We start from the raw sequence: 20,942 nt of genomic DNA, 5'->3' as shown, positions 1-20,942 counted from the left end.
CATGGATGTCCGCAGGGGTTATTAATTAGCATTCCCGACAGATTGAATCAAATCTAGCAATCATGGTCTCAATGCTGTATTTGACATACACACTGTGCTGTAAGGGATGAAGATCAATGACATTGGAGTATTGGGCAGTGAACTGACACTGTAAATGGCTTATTTTCACCACAAGAGGTCTCTCTTCCTAATGTTGGATTTTTCAGATTAGGTGTTTGAGAGGCTAGAGCTAAAATGAACAAAAATCTGTGATATCGATGTATCTTTTACTGATAACTTTTTGTTTTTGTAAGAAAAAGACTTCAATTGAAAATTTGAGGATGTAACGACTTTGTCTGTTAATTAATTAAGTCGATATCTCTAATTTTGATTTATAAATCTTTTCCTGAACAGTATAAAATAACTACCGGTGCTGAACGTGAACCTCGGACCTCCCGATTGAAGTACCTGGCTCTATCAACTGAGCTATCCAGCCCTAATATTGGTAGTCTCCCTAGTTTGTCAATATCTTTGTTGTGGGTTGTTAGTAAGTTTCCCTTGTGAATTATTACTCAGTATTTTTGACATTGGAAGAATCTGGGTACATGAGGGTGTCTCATTCTATTGAAATCTAGGGCTTTAAAGAAAAGGAATCCGGGTGTTTTGACAGAGTGAAGGCGTTTTCACTTCACTTTCATAAAAAATGGGGACTTCACTTGACGTCGATGGAAAAAAATAGTCAAAGCAATGGGAAAACACTGAGATTTGTTTGTGTTTGTGTTGATAATGCTGTGCACAGTGTTTAGTGTTAATTTGAATTGATGCAGCGAGTGGCTCGATTAAATAAACAAGTGAAAAATTAAATGGAACAGAAATTAGCTGTCAATAATGCTGCAAATGAAAAAACATGCATTGAGTTAAACATCAGTAAAACCTGGTTGGGTTAAAATCAGTAAAACCGGATGCACTTCTGAAATAATTTTGTTATAAAAAACATGTACATAATAACATAATAATTTTGTTTACAAAAAGTGTGACCTCATACATTCCAGGGCCTTTCTGGCAGGCAAGATACCACACAAATCCTTTTTAAGAGTTGAACCAGTTTTGGGATGTGCCCCCTTCATTCAAATCAAAGGAAGATAAAATCAGACAGCGCAAATCTCAATAGATCTAATGTTTTATTCCATTGTGCTGTATGCAAATCCTGCCTGCAGGAAGTCCAGGCTCTGTGGCTCTTTTGCAAACATGCGATGACACACTGGTCACATGGTCTACAGAGAAAGATGCCCAGACTATACGTGTCCACCATACACACCTGCATGTTTGGCCTACATACAGCTCCTAATAAATATTGATTTATCAGAGCGAGCTGTCAAGTGAATATGAAGAGCTCCCTCTGTTGACATTTTGACTTCCTAGCAATCACAATGTATACCAAATTCTGTCACTGTACATTGTTCATTACATACATAGTGCACTGCACTGCATGCTGTCCTCTACAAACTGTACATGTCCTGTACTGTCATGTACACATTAGATGGTCATGACTACTGTCATAAACACATTAAATGGTCGTGACTAATGTGTACATGACTCAGGTGTTTTCCCATTATTCATATGGGAAATTACCGAACTGCTCAATGCGTACTAATACTCCATCGGTATGACGCACTGTGAAAAAGGTCAACTGACATTGACTGATGGCAGTGAGTACCACCTGTTAGTGAGCGTAAGAGCTGCCCTACATGAACTACACTTCCTAAATATTACATCATGAAGGGGGTTTCCCTTGGCTATCATAACACTCCAAAAGTCCCCATTAGCCATTTAGAAAATACAAGTACGCTCAATGAAACAGACATGCAACTTTGTACTTGCTGGGGGGAAACAAAAAAATGGCAAAGCACACTACAATGTAAGTGTCTTTCAGTTTATCTGGGACACCACATGTAATGGTTCAACTAATATTGTCAGCTCTTTTTGAAACAGAAACGCAACTTTGTAGTTGCAGGGTGGGGGGGGGGGGGGGAAAGACAAGCACACTTCAATGTAAAAGTGTGTTTCAGTTTTCTTGTTTATGACATGAATTGAACGTGTGAGAGTAGATCAATGTTCATTCGACATGAACCTACGATTAACCCTCCTACTATCTGACCGTTCACTTTCATTCACTGGGGTTATTAGAAAGACACCAGCCTGCAATCATGTGGTGAACGCATCTCTACGGTACTTAAATAGTTCTTAAAAACAGCTGCTCCACCCTACAAAACCTGTGCAGTTGAATGGTTTCAACCCATTCAGCGTGAGTGTGGATCATTTTGTCCAGTTGACATGAACCTATAGGGTTAACCCTCCTACTGTCTGAGCATGTGTTTTGTAAGAAGCCAGAAGCCAGCCTGCAATCATGTGACGAATGTATGGTACATGTACTTTAAAAATAGTTACTCCACCCTACAAAACCTGTGTGCAAGTTGAATGGTTTCAATGGGTTGGTCCACTTGCTTGAAACATTACCAAGAGAAGAGGTGCTTAAAGAGCTGCTAACATTTGCATCTTGCAATAAAGGGAGATTTTGTACAACAATCAAGGGGATATTCTGCATTGCATTTAACATAACACAGGCCTGGAGTTACACAAAGGCCATGGATCTGTTGTCATTGGTCTTGGCCTTGACTTTTTCCAATGGAGGTGCCCTCTTTAAGATCAAATTTCAGGCCTGTAGTAGGGACCAAGTGTCAAACAATCAGGGCCCAATTTCATGGCTCTGCTTACCGCCGAATTCTGCGCTTAAGATCGCGATTCCTCGCTTACGTGCAAGCGCCGAATTTCTGCGCTAGCCTTGTAAGCGTAGAATGCCTAGTAACGTGAAGTACGCACACGCAAAAGCCCAAATTCGCCGCTAACCCGTGAAATACGCTTGCCGTAAGCACAGGATTCCATGCTTCCGTAAGCGCCGATTTTGTGCTTATGATAAGCAGAGCCATGAAATTGGGCCCAGGAGGTTTTCAAATTTGTTCTTCAGAACATGGAAAGATCAATTTATTTTCAGGAAACTTTTTGCAGAATCTGGGAAAGTTTGCAGCTTAAATCTAACTTACCTAAATCAAAAAGAAACCCTAATACAAATGCAATGTTGGCATTCTGCATAAAAACACAGCACACAACAAAAAAGGGCTAATAAATAAAATAGTGCAGCGTTTTCGTGAAGAAGGTCCCACATTAGCAATCCTTTTACTTCCACAGAAATAGAAACCACCCCTTGCATCATGTCACTGAGACCAACCCACGCTTGTTTCTCTCTTGAGGTCAGTACCTTTCGCTTATCACTTTCAGTTATAATACATAACAACAACACCAGATACATTGTTTGGGGTTATTTTGTAATTCCAAACCGGAAACCGTTGAAAGCCACTCCAAAAATTCCACTTTTCATTTTTAGAAAACTGCAAGACTTTGGGTTTAAACAAATAACGGAAAGAAGAAACCAATACAGGGTGTTTTAAGTGTACCATAACCACTTTCTTGCTTTCCGAAACTGTAGTCAAGAAAAGAAAACTGTTTTCATATAATTGCAAAACAGCAACCAAATTGGTTTTCCCAGTGATTTTTTAAACTGGCAAAATGCAACCTCTTGAAATGTTTTCTTGTTTTTTTTTCCTTTGAACATTTATAACAATTTTTAAAGGGAGGGTATAAGTTTGGTTATCATTCCTAAAATTAATGCCGATCAAAACTTACTTGGTTAGAAGTAGAGCAACTTTCAATATTATAACAAAGAACAAATTTCTGTTTCTGTCAAATTTACAAATTCTCAGTTACAAATTTGGGGGAAGGATAAATTTATTCGTTATCATTCTCCGTTGGACAGGCTAATTTTTCATTAATTGTTTTTTCTCAACAGCAATGTCCATAAAATCAATTGTTGATAATGCGGCCAGCGACAAATTGTTCCCCTGATTGGATCCAAAAGAAAGGTTTTATGTTATTCCTACCCAAAAATTACTCGCTTCTCAAGATTTAAAGTCCATTAGTCACAGGGCGAAACAACTCTTATTATCTGAATGGCCCAATGACACAGTTTGCGTTTGGTCATGGGAGTTCAAATGCACAAATAAGTCAGTCCTATTTATAAAACAAGATTCATCTTACTATCAGCAAGCTATCGAGTTACAAGCTCGGGTCTCTACTTAAGTACAACTTCAGATAGTCCAAAAAGGAAACTAACATTTTCAAAAATGTATCGCTTCACGAAATCTGAAATTCCACTTGATTTTTTTTTATAGCTACAGTTGTATACAATCACGACAATAATTGTACAAATGCAAAATATTTGTGCCACTTTCATTTGCAAAGTTTTATTTGAAGCTTCCTAGCGAGCTCAACTAAATAATGGAGTGGAATTCTTACCTCATAGAAATAGATCTAGACCGAGATTCTTTTCAAGATATTTTATATCCGAGGCTGGAATATATGTCATCTGACTCTACTTTCTTCCTTAACTTGACACTCAGTAGGAGTTCTTGACTGGTATTCCGACACCACAATTTTCACCGACGGAATAATTTTGCATTTGACTTCAACTGTGCTGTCGTTATATGAAAATGGCAAGTTTGGAAGCCTTTCCAGCACAAACTGTCATTCCCTGGTTCTTTTAACAAGTATTTGTATCCTGATCTTTCATAACTTTTTAACTTCGTGGTGTGTGGTTTTATTTAATGGCTGGTACATTTTTGTGGTGTATATTTTAAGAAATCTTAATATGGTCTTTGAAAATTTTCTTCCCTTGCATTTTAATTTGTACATCACCTTGAGGTCCAGTCATGGATTAAAAGTGAAATGTAAGCACAATTTATAAGTATCTACAAATTTAAGTCAAGGGTTGTAATCTATTTATTATTTTATAAATACCCTTTTTATGAATGAGGATTAACTTTGAACTCTGACCTTTTAAGAGAGAGGAATGACTTCTGAATTCTAGAAAGAGGGACTTTTTAATAATTGCACGGACTCATCAAGAGGTACCACATGTACTTGGTGACAATGCTCTCCTTTTCTAATCATGGTTTTTGGGTACTGAAGTGCTTTTTCATTTTGCTGATTGAATTTAGGAGTTTTTATATTTTTGTCAAATTCTTACAAATAATGAGCTAAACATTTAAAGTCACAGTGACCATGGAAAAGCATTGTAGGGACTAAAATAACTTCATTGTATTTCTGTTTTTAACTTGAACAAAAAAAGAAGAGGTAGAAACTATGATGCATACTTGCAAAGTGCAGAATCACAATTATTCCACACTGCTCTTTAAAAATCCAATCCTCTTTGTGTCCTAAGCCAAAACTGATTGAAAAGAGATGGCATTTATGTACACCGGACAGCCGGAGAGTACAAAGGAGAAAAAAATCATACAGCATCATACAAATCCCGTGGTTATGCTCATACTGTGAAATATTTAAAGGGTTTGGGTATTTTTTGTAAGTCACAAAACACAAATTTCAACAGATTTACATTAAACTTACACGGTTTGAAGATAATGAGAGTACATGTAGAAAGCTTAAAATACTATTTGCTGAGGTGCTGTAGTTATTGAGAAATGAGTAAAACAATATCACAAAAGTAATTTTTGTCTCAGTGAGACGAAAATCATTTTAGCCTACAGTGTATTACAATGGGTTTTACGCGCCTCCCCCGAAAATATTGCTCTGTAATTTTAACTATTGAAGCTGAAACGTCTACAGGTAAATTATATTTCATTACATCTTCATTCACAGTGAGTAGGGATTCATGTCATGGCCAAAAACTTGATCTACAAAAGGTACAAAAACCCTTTCAAAAGGGTGATGTTTATAAAGGATGGAGCTCAAAGAGAAAGAAAAAATAGGTCAGATTGTTTTTTAAACAATAAAAATATGTCAGATTGTTTTTTAAACAATTCATGGGGGGGGGGGGTACACCCTAGGTGGCTAACAAGCTGGATTTGTACAATGTTGTACGGTGTAACATAAGCTTTGAACCCTGCAGCTGTCTGAGGTAGAAATCTCTCCAAGTCTACATAACAGAAAAAGACTTCATCAAATGTTGCAAGAACCTCATCCTTAAAGACTTCACCTTCAAGAATGTGATCCAACTTTTTGGTTGGCTTTGTATTGGGTTTTTTTTTATAAGAGAACAAATTCCAAGCACTGTTTCTCAATATGAATTCAGTACTATTATTAAGTTGAGAATGCTGCATGAAGACCCAGTGTGTTTGCAGAGTAACTTTGTCCTTTTTGTCCCCTTTTAGTGAGATGTGATCAATCTTTATTTAATTTGTATTGTATGTCATGGACCATACTCCTATAGAAATGTCAATATGATAATTTTCCTTGAGTTTTTCCTCAACTTTGTCGTAAGAGCAAGGAAGTTTTCCAAACAAAACTCCTGAGGGCAAGGAAGTTTTTCTAAGGGGCAAGGAGGTTTTCCTCAAGAACAATGAAGTTTTTCCTAAGATCATTAGCAGGTTTTCCTCAGGCAAGGCAGTTTTCCATATTCTGACAAAAATGTAAAATATTTCATGGAACACTTGGACCAGAGGCATGGAGTTAATTGCCTCCATTACATGTACATGTACACTTCAGTGAAATAACGGTCCTGAAACTACAACTCATCTGAAGTTATTACAATGAACCTTTAATGTACATTGTATGTTGATGTAAAAGCTCATTCAGATGCCATGGAGGAAGAAAAACAAAACAGAGGAGGCTGTGAGGAATGCGGAGGACGGAAAGACCATCATGTTGTTTTGAAGATTAACGAAGGGGTGTACGTCCGCTGTGAAGAACCCAAGGGGGAATCTGGATTATGCAAGATGGGGAGGTTTGTGCTGAGGAACATCAGCGCAGGAGATGTCACATTTCATAAAATGTAATACCATGTGAGTGTGCCCCCGTCAGATATACCAGCAATGCGCCACCCAAACGAATATGCCAAACTTGCCCTCTAGTGTTCGTCAAGAAGTCGGATAAAATCCTGTATGTGTGTGATGTTGACGCTGTCTGTGAGATTTAACGAAATGCTTTTATGGCTAAACGTAATTTTAAGATTATAGCAATCAAATTATGTGTTTCACTGTAACAAATTTATGTGCAATGGTTTGAATTAAACTAAATGTACGAACATTATAAAAATGTATTCCGTTGCCATGCGTTTCATCAGATCTGAAGCTTTTCACTTTTTAAGAATTTTTTTTAATTTGAAGAAAAAGAACTGCATCACTCAATATGAAACCAACTTATTGAAAAAAGAAAATCCAGTTTGCAACTAACTTTTAAACACTGTCGGGATGATTTATTCAAAATTTGTGTTTAAAGATTTGTCAACTGTCCTGAACACCCCCCCCCCCCCTGGTTTTTAAAACTTGGTGGGTAGATAGATTTTAGGTTTGACCTTTTCAGAGACACTTCAATTAAAGGTATACAACCTCCTTTAATACTCATGGTAAAGGCTAACATGGCTAATGCATCCTAGGTAAGTATTTGTATTACTACAGACACACTTATTACCCACTTTAATTTTCACTTTGCCACGCTTACTCTTTCAAGCCCGGAGATATCTGTGTTTATTTTTAATGTGCACCAATTTGATTTTTCGTTATCTTGATGGTGGAAAACAACCCCGGGAGCCAAAGGGATGATGGCGGGGAGCAGACCCAGCGACGTAACACTGCCAAGGATTACACATGGAGAGGGGGGGGGATCTCGGCAAGGGATTTAATCGGTCGTTTAATGCTTGGGAATCGGGGGTCTAATGTAAGAATAATGACGCTAAGTCCTGGCCCCCACGATTTGACTTCAGGGGGTCCCGTGAGAGCGGGGCGCCAGTGGAATCGATGTTAAACCCCGAATCGTGTTTGCACTTTAATTCTGCAGATTGTTTGCTCCTGGGGTTTTTTTTTTCTTCTTTTTTGTTTTGCCTTTCAAGAATTCATGGATCTGAGATAGTAGGATTTCATGTGCTCTGCGTTTACTTGTTTTCGTTTTCCCGGGAAGATGCTCGGCAGAAAATGTTGTGATATAAGTGGAAGCTGACTTGAGCGAGGTGACAAGACACTCATCGAACAACATACCGGCTACGCACGGCCCTTACATTATGTACGATCTGCTTAATTTCGCGAGAGCCATGTTTGTCATCACTATATTCGATGATAGAAACTCGGTAGAACTGTTTAGTCCAAATTGCGTGTCGCTGCGGCAGTTTTTTTTTAGAAGAAAGAGTATGCCTTAATCTTATTGAGAGAGAGCAAATTCGTATGCGGCCGGTGTACACACGCGGTTAAAGATTAAAATTCTACTTGCAGGTCTCATCATTGATTTGGGACAGCGAGAACCAAGGGATGATATATTGACCTTAGGTCTATGAGTAAAACGCCCCACTTTTCTTGTGAGCTTAAGGCGAATGTCGAGCAGTGACCATTTTGTCTTCACGTTTATCCAGCAAAATGTTTTTTCCCTGTTTTGTTCCAGGTAAATGTCGGGTGATGATCATTTTTTCTTTCTCTTTTTTTGTGTGTATCAAACAAGATTTTTTTCTTCTTCCTGTAATTATGCTTCAGGAAATTTGCGATTCGCTGCCTTAACTGTACATGTTTGTTTGTAATATATAATGCCCCTCGCCAAAATCAAGTTTTGGCAAAATTGAAATGGCATCACACATGTCAAAAGTGATGACAAGTGAAACATAAGCCAGGCTATCAATGCATGTGATGTCTTAAACAGTCCATGTGTCGAGAAACATTCATTAAGTAGCAAACCACAAGGGGGAAACAGGCTGGGTAAATTTATGAAATTTATAAATTTATGAAAATTTAGGACTGAATGAAGGAAAATTTACTTGAGGGGGATTTAGAGCGAGTGAGATATTTATCTTACAGGCTGTTATTATAAATTGTGTTTCAATAAAGAAAGATTGACTGGTGCAGAATTATAACCAACGACCTCTGGATTAAAGTACTGCAGTGGACACTATTGGTAATTACTCAAAAAAATTATCATCATAAAACCTTTCTTGATTACAAGTAATGGGGAGAGGTTGATAGTATAAAACATAGTGAGAAACAGCTCCCTCTAAAGTGACGTTGATTTCCAGAAAGAAGTAATACTCCACGAATTTGATTTCAAGACCTCAAGTTTAGAACTTGAGGTCTCAGAAAGCACACAACTTTTAGGTGACAATGGTGTTTTTTCTTTCATTATTATCTCGCAACTTTGACGACCGATTGATCTCAAATTTTCACAGGTTTGTTATTTTCTGCATATGTTGAGATACACCAACTGTGAAGACTAGTCTTTTTTGAAAGCTCTTAAATCTCACACTTAAATGAGCAAATAAACACAGTTATGAGGTTAGTTTGACAAGAAGTGCCTTGATCAAACGTTACCTTGATCTAGGATGGAGCAACACAGATCTGTTTACAACACAGCGCATTTTTTCATAATCATTTACTACCTATTTTACATTCACGAACCAACTATAAAGGTGACAATGTACACTGTTAACTTTATTCATGATGGGTAAAGTAGAATGGGCCATATTTTTGACCGAGTGAGGGCGCTCTCAATCACTTCCGGGGGTATATTCATTCATACGCAAAACAGTTTTTAAAGATTGGAACACATTATAACCACAGACATCTAATCCATCACAGACAATAAGACTTTAAAAGGAGCCGTTATAATCCACCTCTAAAGCAAATTGAAACTACGGCGCAACAAAAGTGACAGAACGCCTATTAATTTGTGCAGGGCGAATCGCGTGTACCCCCGGAAGTGATCAAAATACTATTTATAGCGCCCCCGCGCGGTCAAAAATAAGGGGCATTACCCAAGTGCAAATCTAATTCAAAGTTTTTGTAAATGGCACTTTCTGGGAAGACATCTCCGGCAACAAATTATAATAATTCATTTAAAAGTCATTAAGGTGACAATTCCACGTGCACCTTCATTCGCTCGAGCAGCCCCACATTTTTCAGCTCTTAAGTGTACATATATTCCATCTAGGGGTGCACTATTACATAAAGCATCATCAATTACCTGAACCGTGGCCAGATCTCAATTTGACCATCAAGAGGTGATAAACTGCACACACCATAAAAATTGGCAACGCAGGAAAGTGTGATCGCGATGTGTTGAGCTACGTAGGTTCTCGGCCAAAATGTAGCGTGAACACTTTAGGTTTGATTAAGTGTTAAAGCCGCTGCATTGTATTAATAGAGAATGAGAGAGGACCATACATGTACATGTAGGCCTACTTACATACCGTATACAATGTACAATGTACAATGTAACTCTATGGTTGATGCCTCTTTCGATAGTGTGCTGTACATCTTTAACACAGAACGGATCAACCACTGGGACCAATTAACATGAATTAAGTGTCCAATGTACATTACAGTACTTTGTACATGTATATATTTCAAAGTCACTTTTCCAGGGGTTTCGATCGACCATGAGGCATTCTGCATGTTTTTGGAAAAAATTGCGCGACGAGCTCGTAAATCGCTGGGAACGAGGTTGCTTGTGATGTGCACCATGGATAATTCAGGAGTATAATGTCTTAATGATAATACATTATTCAAAACATGTACATGTATGAAGTTATGTATAAGTCATTTGTATGTGTACATGTATGTACACATACATGTACATGTACATGTAGTATGCAGTATTGTAAGCCTTCGAATTCTGCTTTCCAGAGGGCAAATTTTATCACTTAGTCAAATATCACTCAAAGGCCATGTCTCTCGAGTCCCTTCAAGCTTTGGTTGGCTTGATCGGCCTCCATGATGTTTTGCAAGTCATAAAGCTTATCCTTTTTTTTTTATACTGTACGCCCCCGTCCTCTTTAGCATAAAATGCACATCACATGCCAAATTGAACCATTAATTAATACATGTAAGTCTTAGTCACCAAGAACAAACTTGGAATGGAACTCTTTTTCAATTTGAAATTAGCCACCTCAAAATGTTGTGGCACAAGGATCTATGCTGGGTCTTCAGCAACGTTTTGTTGATACAAGACCAGCCACTTATTATCATGGTACATCACATAACTTCAAAATGTGCACAAAATTAGTTAATAGCATAACGATTCAACCCTAGCAGACACTGCTTAGGGTCAAAACGTCAGGCCATGTAGGTCATTAACTATTTTTGCCTTGATCAACCTGTACATTGTATATAAGTGCAGTCATCACATGACGCAGGGTGCCATAGTTTATCTACATGTATGTGTATCATTCAAAACAGTATATGATATTGAATGATCAAACAGTAGGAGGGTTGCCTGTGCACTGTGCTAAAGCACTCATACTACAGGCCTACACGTACATGTAATACATGTCGTTAATTATAACATTTAAAACCACAGTGGATAACATTGATGGGTCAAACAGTATGACAGTTGCATTTTTGTATTATTCAACACAAGACACAAGCTGGCATAATTTATCTACATGTCATTTAAAACCATATTGGATGATATTGATTGATCAAACAGTAGGAGGGTTGACTTTGCATGATAGCATATCTTCTATTCAGGATGACATATTTAAATCTAAAATTGAAAACCACAGTGGATGATATTGAATGTTCAGACAGTAGGAGGGTTGACTGAGCACTGTGTTGAAACATTCACCACATGATCTTATACTTTCATTAAAGGCTAACATGGTTAAATCTTGCATTTAAAACCACAGTGGATGATATTGATGGGTCAAACAGTAGGAGGGTTTACTGTGCACTGTGTAAAATGCATTCGTCACACGATGCAGGCAGGCATAGTTTACCTTACACTCCAAACCACACCTTACTTGTATGTATACATGTATAGTACATGTAGATGACATTAAACGATCAAACAGTAGGAAGGTTGACTGTGCACTGTGTAAAAGCATTCACCACACAGTTTCACAGGCTGGCATCTAACATTTAAACCACAGTAGGTGATAATAATTGGTCAAACAGTAGGAGGGTTGACCATGTACACTGAGATACATTTGTCACATGATGCAAGCTGGCATAATATCATTGAATGATCAGATAGTGGGAGGGGCTAATAATAATTCCCTTCAAGAAATATGATCAATCCAATTAAAAAAGTGGACTACGTACATGTATGATTGTAAATTATTAGCTGTATAGAATAACTTTCCAATTTCGAGATCATGAATTTCCCTGGGGCTGAAAAAAACTCTGGCCCTACCCACACAGACCAAGACAAAACATTACCTATGATTGAAGAGATAAGCAGGCATTCCAGGCAGGTTTTTGTTTTCATATCCAAACAATCTATACGTGCTATCAAAAATTTTCATCTGAAACTGGATTTGCACACCCCTGAGGAGGGGGGGGGGGGGTCATAATCCTTGTACAAGTATAGTTTGACTCATAGGCTCAGCATGAGTCATACAACATTTGAAATGCAACATGACCAACGAGATGGCCTCTGTCTGATAAATTTGTTTAAATTTTTTTATTTTTTGCCGTTGTTTCTTAAACTGCTGTGAGTGTTCAAGCGGGGCCAAATGTGCGGTGACGCAACCCTTCATGGGGAAACGTGTCCGTGGACATGAAATGTTGCACATATCAGTCATCACACTCACAGGAGGTTATGTTTTGCGAGGAGAGATGGCGCCACATTATCGTTTGCTACACTGGATGTGAATGACTTCATGGTGTATCATCAAAGGGATTTAATTATAACATTTATACACCAAGGGAATTTCTAGTAATTTCGATCGAACAAAAAAAAATAAAAAGAAAGAGGCAACAGTTTTTTCAAACCAAATTATTAATGCCATAATGATTCGATATACTGTAAACAAAATTTTACTTGGGGGTGGGGCTGCTTAAGTAATGGTGACATTTCTCAGCTCCTTGTTAAGCATGAACTTTTAATCAGATTTTGTGAATAACATTATTTTATGCAAGACCAGCCATGGGTTTGCACAGGTTGTGTGATTTATTTGGGTGTGCAGTGCAAAGCTGGAAAGCTACAAATGTATACAGGCACAAGAGCAGTAATGTACATATGCCAGACAGTGTTTGGTTTTTACGAGTACCGCTGTGTCTAGAATGCAGCTCTGAGATTATTTCTAGCTGTTACAAATGATGGTATCGGCAACTGTTACCCAAACTCTGCGGGGGTTAAGGTCTCGTATCTCATGTACATGTACGTACATGTAGACTCCCTCAATCTCTATGGAACGAACTCCCCCCTAAACTCCGACAACTCACTACATATTCCAGCTTCAAAACCCATTTGAAAACTTATTTGTGTGCTTAACTATATTCTTTGCACTCTGGCTTCGGCATCTCTCCTGCGCCAGGAGTGTCTTTTAGACAGACATGGCGCATTATAAATTGCCACTATTATTTATTATTTATCTCTGTTACTCTTATCCATGACACTTACCGTGTCTTCCATTAGACATAAGCTCATTGAAATGTTTAAACTACACATATGTACAATACTCACATTCCTGGATTCTGCCTGTTGCTGGTGGTAGATCTGGAGCCTGTAGTTTGTGAAAAAGAAAACAACAAATTTATAAATGACTTTTGTAAAGTAAAACAAATTTATAATCCACATTTGGAAAGTAAAAATGTTTTATTGGGTGCGTTCGATAAACTTCCCTGGGTCGGCCCCGCAGTGCTCACTTGGGTGAGCCCCTGACAAGAGCTAATCGAACGATCACTCTCATTGCAGACGTCATGCACCTCGGTCCAGCCCCAAGTGACCCACTCCACAAGCAGGACACTGGGAGCTGACCCTGGTGAGCCTCTGGAACGACTTCAAAGCTATTTACACGTACCGGGGGGCAGATTGAAGTCGACCCAGGGAAGCTAATCGAACGCACCCATTGACAACATTAGGGATGACCTACCTGTACTGTACACATGGTGTAGCTTTTTAATAAAAATTCCACAAATATTTTAATCACAAATTTTAGATTTGTGTAAGGGCAAAACAAATCAGATGAATCTGTGATTGCCATCAGGATTGTTATAATAGGTCATTATGAGGACACTGTCCACTTCCTCACAGAATCAACTAATCAGAGATACACTTGTATTGTAAGCACACTTTATACTTAAACACTCAGGGAACGACTTCGTCCAGCAATTTTTGCATAGCAAAACATTTCGACTGATTTTATTTTATGCAAATTGAATGTCGATAAAGAGTAGCAATTGGTGATTTTCGAGTAGCAACTAACACAATTTGTGTGGCATTTTGCTCTGCTGTATAACAGAAATCATTCACTGACACTCCAGAACAAAATGATATGTTATAACAAATCAAATGTCCCTAAGGCTACAGTGCGCTACAAAATGTACGAGTACATGTAGCGCCGTCTGGCACTGCGCACACGTACAGATTTTCTCGACTGCATGACCACGTTGTGCACTAGACTGCAGCTTGATTATTATTATACCTCTTGATATTTTGACAACGCTGTCAAAATGAGCCATTTGGCAAAACTGACTTGTTGTGGCAGGTGACAATTTACATTGATTCTCTCCCCCTGACTACGTCAATCTGGGTCCCCATCAACAAAATCTCTTTTGTAGACTAATCGTAAATCAGATCAAGTGACACTGGGCTCTACCGGCCAGGTATTTCATCTTTAAAAGGGCAAGTCCATTTTAATTTTGCAAAGGGCAGTTTAATTGGAACATCCTTAAAAGTCAATGGAAACTTGTTGAGGGGCACTTAAGGCCAAGACCAAGGGCAACGAAGGCCTGGCTCTACATGCACGACAACCAGTTTCAGGTTGTCACTATTTACAAAACTGTGTACTATTCTTACATGTATACCAATCTTAGCAAGTTTGGACAAAGAATCAGGTCCTTAGAATCTTGTTTCCTTGTGTTTCAGGCATATTTGGTCCTTGGAAAAAGTAGGACCATTTTACTGAGTAGAACTTCTAGAAGGGTTGATCTACACGTACGTACATGGTGTGGGCTAGGCTATTTAATCACACTTTTTCTGTTTTTTTCCATTTTCCATTAAAGAGTTACGACTGCTGTACACCGAAATGTTTCCAAAATAAAAGTAACATCTGAATTAACTTGGGAAATAGCTTTACAGTGATACATATTTAACACTTGTGGATTGTACAAAGATTTAAATACATGCGCAAAGGCTAAAGCTTAAGGCAAGATCCTGTTGAAATGCGTATGTTAATTAGTTACACAGTGATTCCGAAAGGCCACCGCGCTGAATATTTTCATCATTCTCCACTGAGCGGTTACGACAAATATCGGCTTAATAATCATGCATGATTTGTACTAATGGAAAAGAAAAGCATTTTGGAATCCAATAAAATGAATTCCAGTCGTCCGAGTTTGCGACCTTGCAATATTCATAGAGAGGGCTAATTTAATGAAGGGGGGGCCCTCAATCAAATTATCATGGCTACATCTAATAATGGACTGATGCCAATAAGAACGCACGCTCCGTCATCACCCGGGTGTAACTGATACTTAAAGGGCAAGTCTAGTCACGTTCTTGTCATCTGAGTATAAGAAACAAAATTAGGGCAGAGTAAATGAAGCTAATGTTGACATATAGTCTGACACCAGAGAAGCAATCTAATTCCAGGCACAATACATGTACTCCATGGAGGCAACGGAGGCAATTGCCTCCGTTGCCTTGGTACCCTTGAAATGCTCTACAGTAGAAAGTTACTATTTCCTCATTTATGTAGAGGTTGCCCTTTACAAAGGAGAAATACCTTGGTGCCCTTGCCCTTTTCAAAAACGAAGCATACAGGCCTGTAATTTTTCTGTTCCCCAGTCACACTGATAGGATTGTTTTAAGTAAGCGTTGAATATAATTTCAAACGCTTTGCATTTGGAAGATTACAACCTTTAACATATTGCAAAATAGCTAAACTTAAATTCAATAAATTCAAGGCTTTTGAGCATTGACTTCTGAATCTTAAAAGAACTCTTCACATGTAACCAGGGAATTGAAATTCCACCGTCGCCCCTGTGCTGCAAATTAAGTTCCCAGGTTAAAATGACCACTCAGTATGCTGGATACTTTCAACGAAATGTTCCTGGGATTTGTCCACAAAGACTGAAGGGGAGGGGGCTGTAAAGCATTTTTACAATGACACCTACATGTATATCAGGCATGGCAATGTAGCCCATGGTCTCTGTTGCCCCATGTCTTAGCCTTGGTGCCCCTGCAAAAGTTTCCCATTGACTTAAAGATCATCCAATTGAAGTGCCCTTTGCCTTGCCCTCTCAAAGATGAAATAAAAATCCATTAAATTCCTTCAGTATGTTCAGCTCATTGCTATTTATAATTCACACTACAACAGCTGGATTCTCATGGCATTGGTTCACAGTACATTACAATGTACATGCACATCATGAACTGTGTAAGCACGGCACCTTAAGTACAAACGTCTGCATACACGTACTGTACTTATACATGTTTGGCAAGGGACACTAGCACTTAAAATCAATCAAAATCAAAGAAATGGATTTTAGTAAGTTTGAGACGAGTATGATTAACTTCACATGGTTGTAAATCACGAAGCCACCATGCTGACAGACCATCTAAAATGTACATGTAGTTCAGTGCCCGAAGAACATTAATAAGATTTGAAGTAATTATGAAAAATGGCGTCTGTGCCTGGGTTCCTCTAATAAACCTTTGTTAATGACCAGTAAAAAGTGTTGAAACAGAGGCGTGACACGCGAGCTTGCACCTGTGCTTATTATACAGTTTCTATATTTGGTCGGGACAGTTGTGCCACATCACCCGATACGCGCACAGCATTCCCTTACAAGGAGTTAATTGTTTACCCGAGGGCCTTACCATTTCATAGCTGGAGGGGTGTTGTGTTGAAAGAAATCATTGAACAATTATAACTTTTGCATTTATTTTACTTTTTGACCAAAAAATGTTGATGTTTTTTGACCGAAAAGGCATTTAGGAATGGGAATCAAAGTGTGTTGAATCGGTTTTCAACTAGTGGTTTAAACCCGTCAATCTGGAAATTAGGAAAATGTCCTGAGAAATCAACATGCCTGATCATGGAAATAAATGTTAAGATGACTTCAATTGAATTGAATTGGCAGACAAATCCTTTGGTTAATGAAATCCCACCAATTTAATCTTCTTTACATGTCAGTAATACCTTTGTTTGATAAAGGTATCGCTCATGAGGATTGTGCTCTACACAGTTCATCGATTGGTCAAACAAATGGAGCTATCCCTGTAGGCCTGTCTCCATTTAATCACATCTCCTGCCTTTAGAGAATTTTATTTTTATCCGATTGAAATCCACATTCAATGATATACTGTGATTCTACATGACGCATGAACATAAAGCATGTTCTGCATATGTCAGATTTCATTGAGCACAGGAGAATTTCTTTTTAGCATTGTTGGCAATTTACACTTGGACACAGTGAAACAAGTTATTCAAAGTGCTGAAGATAACAGACTGGGCTTACCGCAAAAATTCTGTTGGGACAGCGCAAAATTTCTGCGCTAACTGTGGAAGCAAAGAATGCCTTATAACATGGAATATATGCACAAGCAAAACTTCCTTGCTATCCTTTGAAATTTCAATTCAATTCAATATTGGTTTACTTTCATATAAAAATACAAGACCAAATAAGAAGTCATAGACTAATGGCATTTGGTTAACAATAAAATTACATCAAAAATATATGTACAAGTTTACATGATAAAACAATAATATTGACACTTGACATACATGTAAGCGTGGAATTCCCTGCTTGCGTATTTTTATACAAAATGTAGCTTTATGGTTTATAAAGTGTGTGTGTGCTTAAGTCATTAGTTTAATCATGCCTGTTAATTTGTATACTGTAGGAGCACATTTGATGCAATTTTCCTAAAGAAAATGAACACGCACCGCTCCCATAAGCACTACTCCCAAGCAGAAGTACATAGTTCTGTGCACGCATCTAATTTCCGCGAAATGGCCATCTCCCAGGAGTTTGCCAGGGCTAGCAAATCAAGTGTGAAAGGGTCAACAAAACTCTCCAAGGACTTTCCCCAGGAAAAATATGATACATGTATCGTTGCTCATACCACAAACTGACCTACAGTAATCTCATCCAAAGTACAAACAAAATGTGTTTGGAGAAAATCGCAATTGAAGTTGCAGTGACTGGTTTTCAGACTTTTTTCAGGGTCTGCTGATTATTCTTATTCCGATCCTTTAAAACAAAAATAGTAATTGGTAATTCATCCTTAAACACTTCGCAAAAAATGAAACCAAACCCAGTTTTGAGCGACAATATGCACAAAACATTTTAAGTTGATGGTACTCTTAGTTCTCAGCCAAGTGTTTGCCAACTTCCCAACGTCAGATTCATTTTTACGAAAGCCCAGACACATTAAGCTCTTTTTCACTAACAACCATGGATGCTTTTAAGTATTGATAGAAAATCAGCAGCCCAACTAATTTGTTCTTTCTTCTTTCAGTTTGAGATAGAGTGCTGCTCTGCTCTGTCCTTCTATTAAACCAGTGACTGGAATGAATGCGATACCTTTTCTTTCAGATTGAGCATTACTGAGTATCTATGCAAGAATGCAAGAAATAGACACTTTATAAAATGTGCATCAGCTTGGTTCATACTTCGCATCAATTTGTGAAAGCGAAACAGATTTCTTCGCGTCCCAATTGGAAAACAAGCGAGTACCAGATTGTTTGCCTATGTAATACGCTTCGCATTCATGATGCACGCAAAACATGTACACACACATGGACAGGGCTTTGTCCTACTGATGACTAGAAAGGAACACAAGTTATAAGAGCAATCTCTTTGAATATTGTGAACTTGAAGACAGTAGTATAAAAGGAACAAAGATACAATAATATATTTGTAGATCTCCGTTTTCTTTGTCAACTTGACGAATGGTACTCTTAAAGACACTGGACACTATTGGTAATTGTCAAAGACCAGTCTTCTCACTTGCCGTATCTCAACATATGCATACATGTACAAGTAACAAACCTGTGAAAGTTTGAGCTCAATCAGTCATCAGTTATGAGATAATAATGAGAGAGAAAAAAAACCTTGTCACAGTGTGCATTAAGATAATCAATTTCGAGACCACAAATTCTAAATCTGAGGTCTCCAAATTTGAAATTCACAGAAAAATACTTCTTTCTCGAAAACTACGTTACTTCAGAGGGAGCCGTTTTCTCACATTGTTTTATACTATCAACAGCTCCCCATTAATGGTTACCAAGTTATGTTTTACATAAATGCTGATAATTATTTTGAGTAATTACAAATAGTGTCCACTGCCTTTAACATATTTGTCTGGATATTGAGTGTCTGAGGGTGACAGGGATTCAGGTAAGTTTTGTCCAATTCCTTTCATCAATGATTGTCTGTTTTTTAAATGTTATATGATGTATTCTGTATTTTCCATTTTTTTCTTCTATGACAAAACAAAAACTCTTAAAGTTGCAACAGTGGTATTCTTGTTGAAAAGAGGCTCCAATGTCTGCTAGGCAAACACAAAACTTGTGATGATCCTACATGTAAAATTAATTGTTCAGGTTAAATTTTATTTTAGTTTTTGAGAGAGCCCATTCCTCGATTTGACAAGTACATTGTAGAACTAACATTTATCTTTTTAAAAACACTTAATTTCTTGACTTTATTGGCCCAGCTCTCAAGTCACTGGACCAGGCCAGCAGGGTCAGGAGGGCAAGTGCAGTTCAGTGTTCATGTTTGAACCATATCCAATCTTGTGAACTTGCTACAACTGTTCATTATGTAGCATGCCACTGAGCCTGCCTGGTGCCTGTTTTGCTAGACAGTACTGGAATGCTGCTCTTAATCAGACTGACATGGGCCCATTGGAGTAGCAATTAACTTTGTGCATTTCTACTGACACCTCCCTGGCTACTTTACACAATACAATTACAGCACTTTCAGCATGTCTCTCCAACATGGGAACCTGGGAAAGTAATAGACCTTGAATTACAACAACCTAAGTTCTCGGACATTGTGCTCCGTTCAAAGTGACACCATTTTGGTTCATTCACATGCTATAAAGCACACTGTACGTGGGAATCCGAGGTTTCCAAAAATATTTCAAATATTGAAATAATATGGAGACCCTCAATATCAAACACATGTAGTTCAGTTGGTAGAGCACTGGCAAGTTAATCCGGAGGTGCAAGTCCTGCTCGGATGAATTTTTCTTTGATTTTCGGTGTTGCACAAAAAATTGACTAGAGTGGGATTTGAACCAACGACCTCCAGATTAAAATGCCGGCGCTCTACCAACTGAGCTATCTAGCCCTATCTTGGCGACCTTTTTTGTCAATATCTTCGTGCAGGGGGTGCAACCCTTAAAAGACAACTAGTTTTAAACAAAAACAGGAAAATTCCTCCAATCCACCTGGGCCCCTAGTGAGTTCAACCCCCTTTAGCTTACCCTCATGTCTGGTTCGATGCTGAGACGCTGCTTGTTCAGATAGTTGCCGCCTGCTTGATCCTGATTAGAGATGAGTTGTTTGCTCTCTAGACCCTCGTCCGTTTCCTCGTCCTCATCGGTGGCGATGTGCTGGTAGCACTGAGGATCAGTACTCTGCATGTATTCCTCGCGCTGCTTCAGACGGAGCACTCGTAACTCTTCTTGTCTGGTTTGGCATAAATAATAATAACAATAATAGTAATAATAATAATAATACATGGGGAAAGATGTTAAATTTGCATCAGGGACATTCAAAGAATATTCACTTTGGTTTGACCAATAATGTACAGTGATGTGTCTTAGCACTGTATACTCAGTTCATTCAAAAATGTAGTTTGTAATTTTTAACAAGCAATTTGTGTTTTGCGTAGACTTTCATTACATAGATTAATTCGTAATAATTCTGAAAAATTAATATTCGTAACAGTTAGCAG

General features: G+C 38.2%; 1 protein-coding gene and 1 non-coding gene across 3 annotated transcripts in view; both read right to left on the bottom strand.

Annotated features, from left to right (window-relative positions):
- Positions 1-13,435: 13,435 nt before the first annotated feature.
- Positions 13,436-20,942, bottom strand: part of LOC117295833 (microtubule-associated protein futsch-like) — a 36,490-nt gene continuing 28,983 nt past the window's right edge. For both annotated transcript variants that reach the window (XM_033778603.1, XM_033778604.1), the window contains exons 3-4: positions 20,470-20,674; positions 13,436-13,531 (exon numbers count right to left, since the gene is read on the bottom strand). In XM_033778603.1, coding sequence (XP_033634494.1) covers positions 13,469-13,531; positions 20,470-20,674 — 268 coding nt within the window. In that variant the 3' untranslated portion in view covers positions 13,436-13,468. The remainder of the gene's footprint in view (positions 13,532-20,469; positions 20,675-20,942) is intronic.
- Trnak-uuu lies at positions 20,261-20,333 on the bottom strand. The gene has a single exon. It is a non-coding gene; the product is annotated as a tRNA-Lys (tRNA).

This window comes from Asterias rubens, chromosome 10, assembly GCF_902459465.1.
Source record: "Asterias rubens chromosome 10, eAstRub1.3, whole genome shotgun sequence".
NCBI lineage: Eukaryota > Metazoa > Echinodermata > Asteroidea > Forcipulatida > Asteriidae > Asterias > Asterias rubens.
This window is presented reverse-complemented; position numbering and strand designations above follow the sequence as displayed.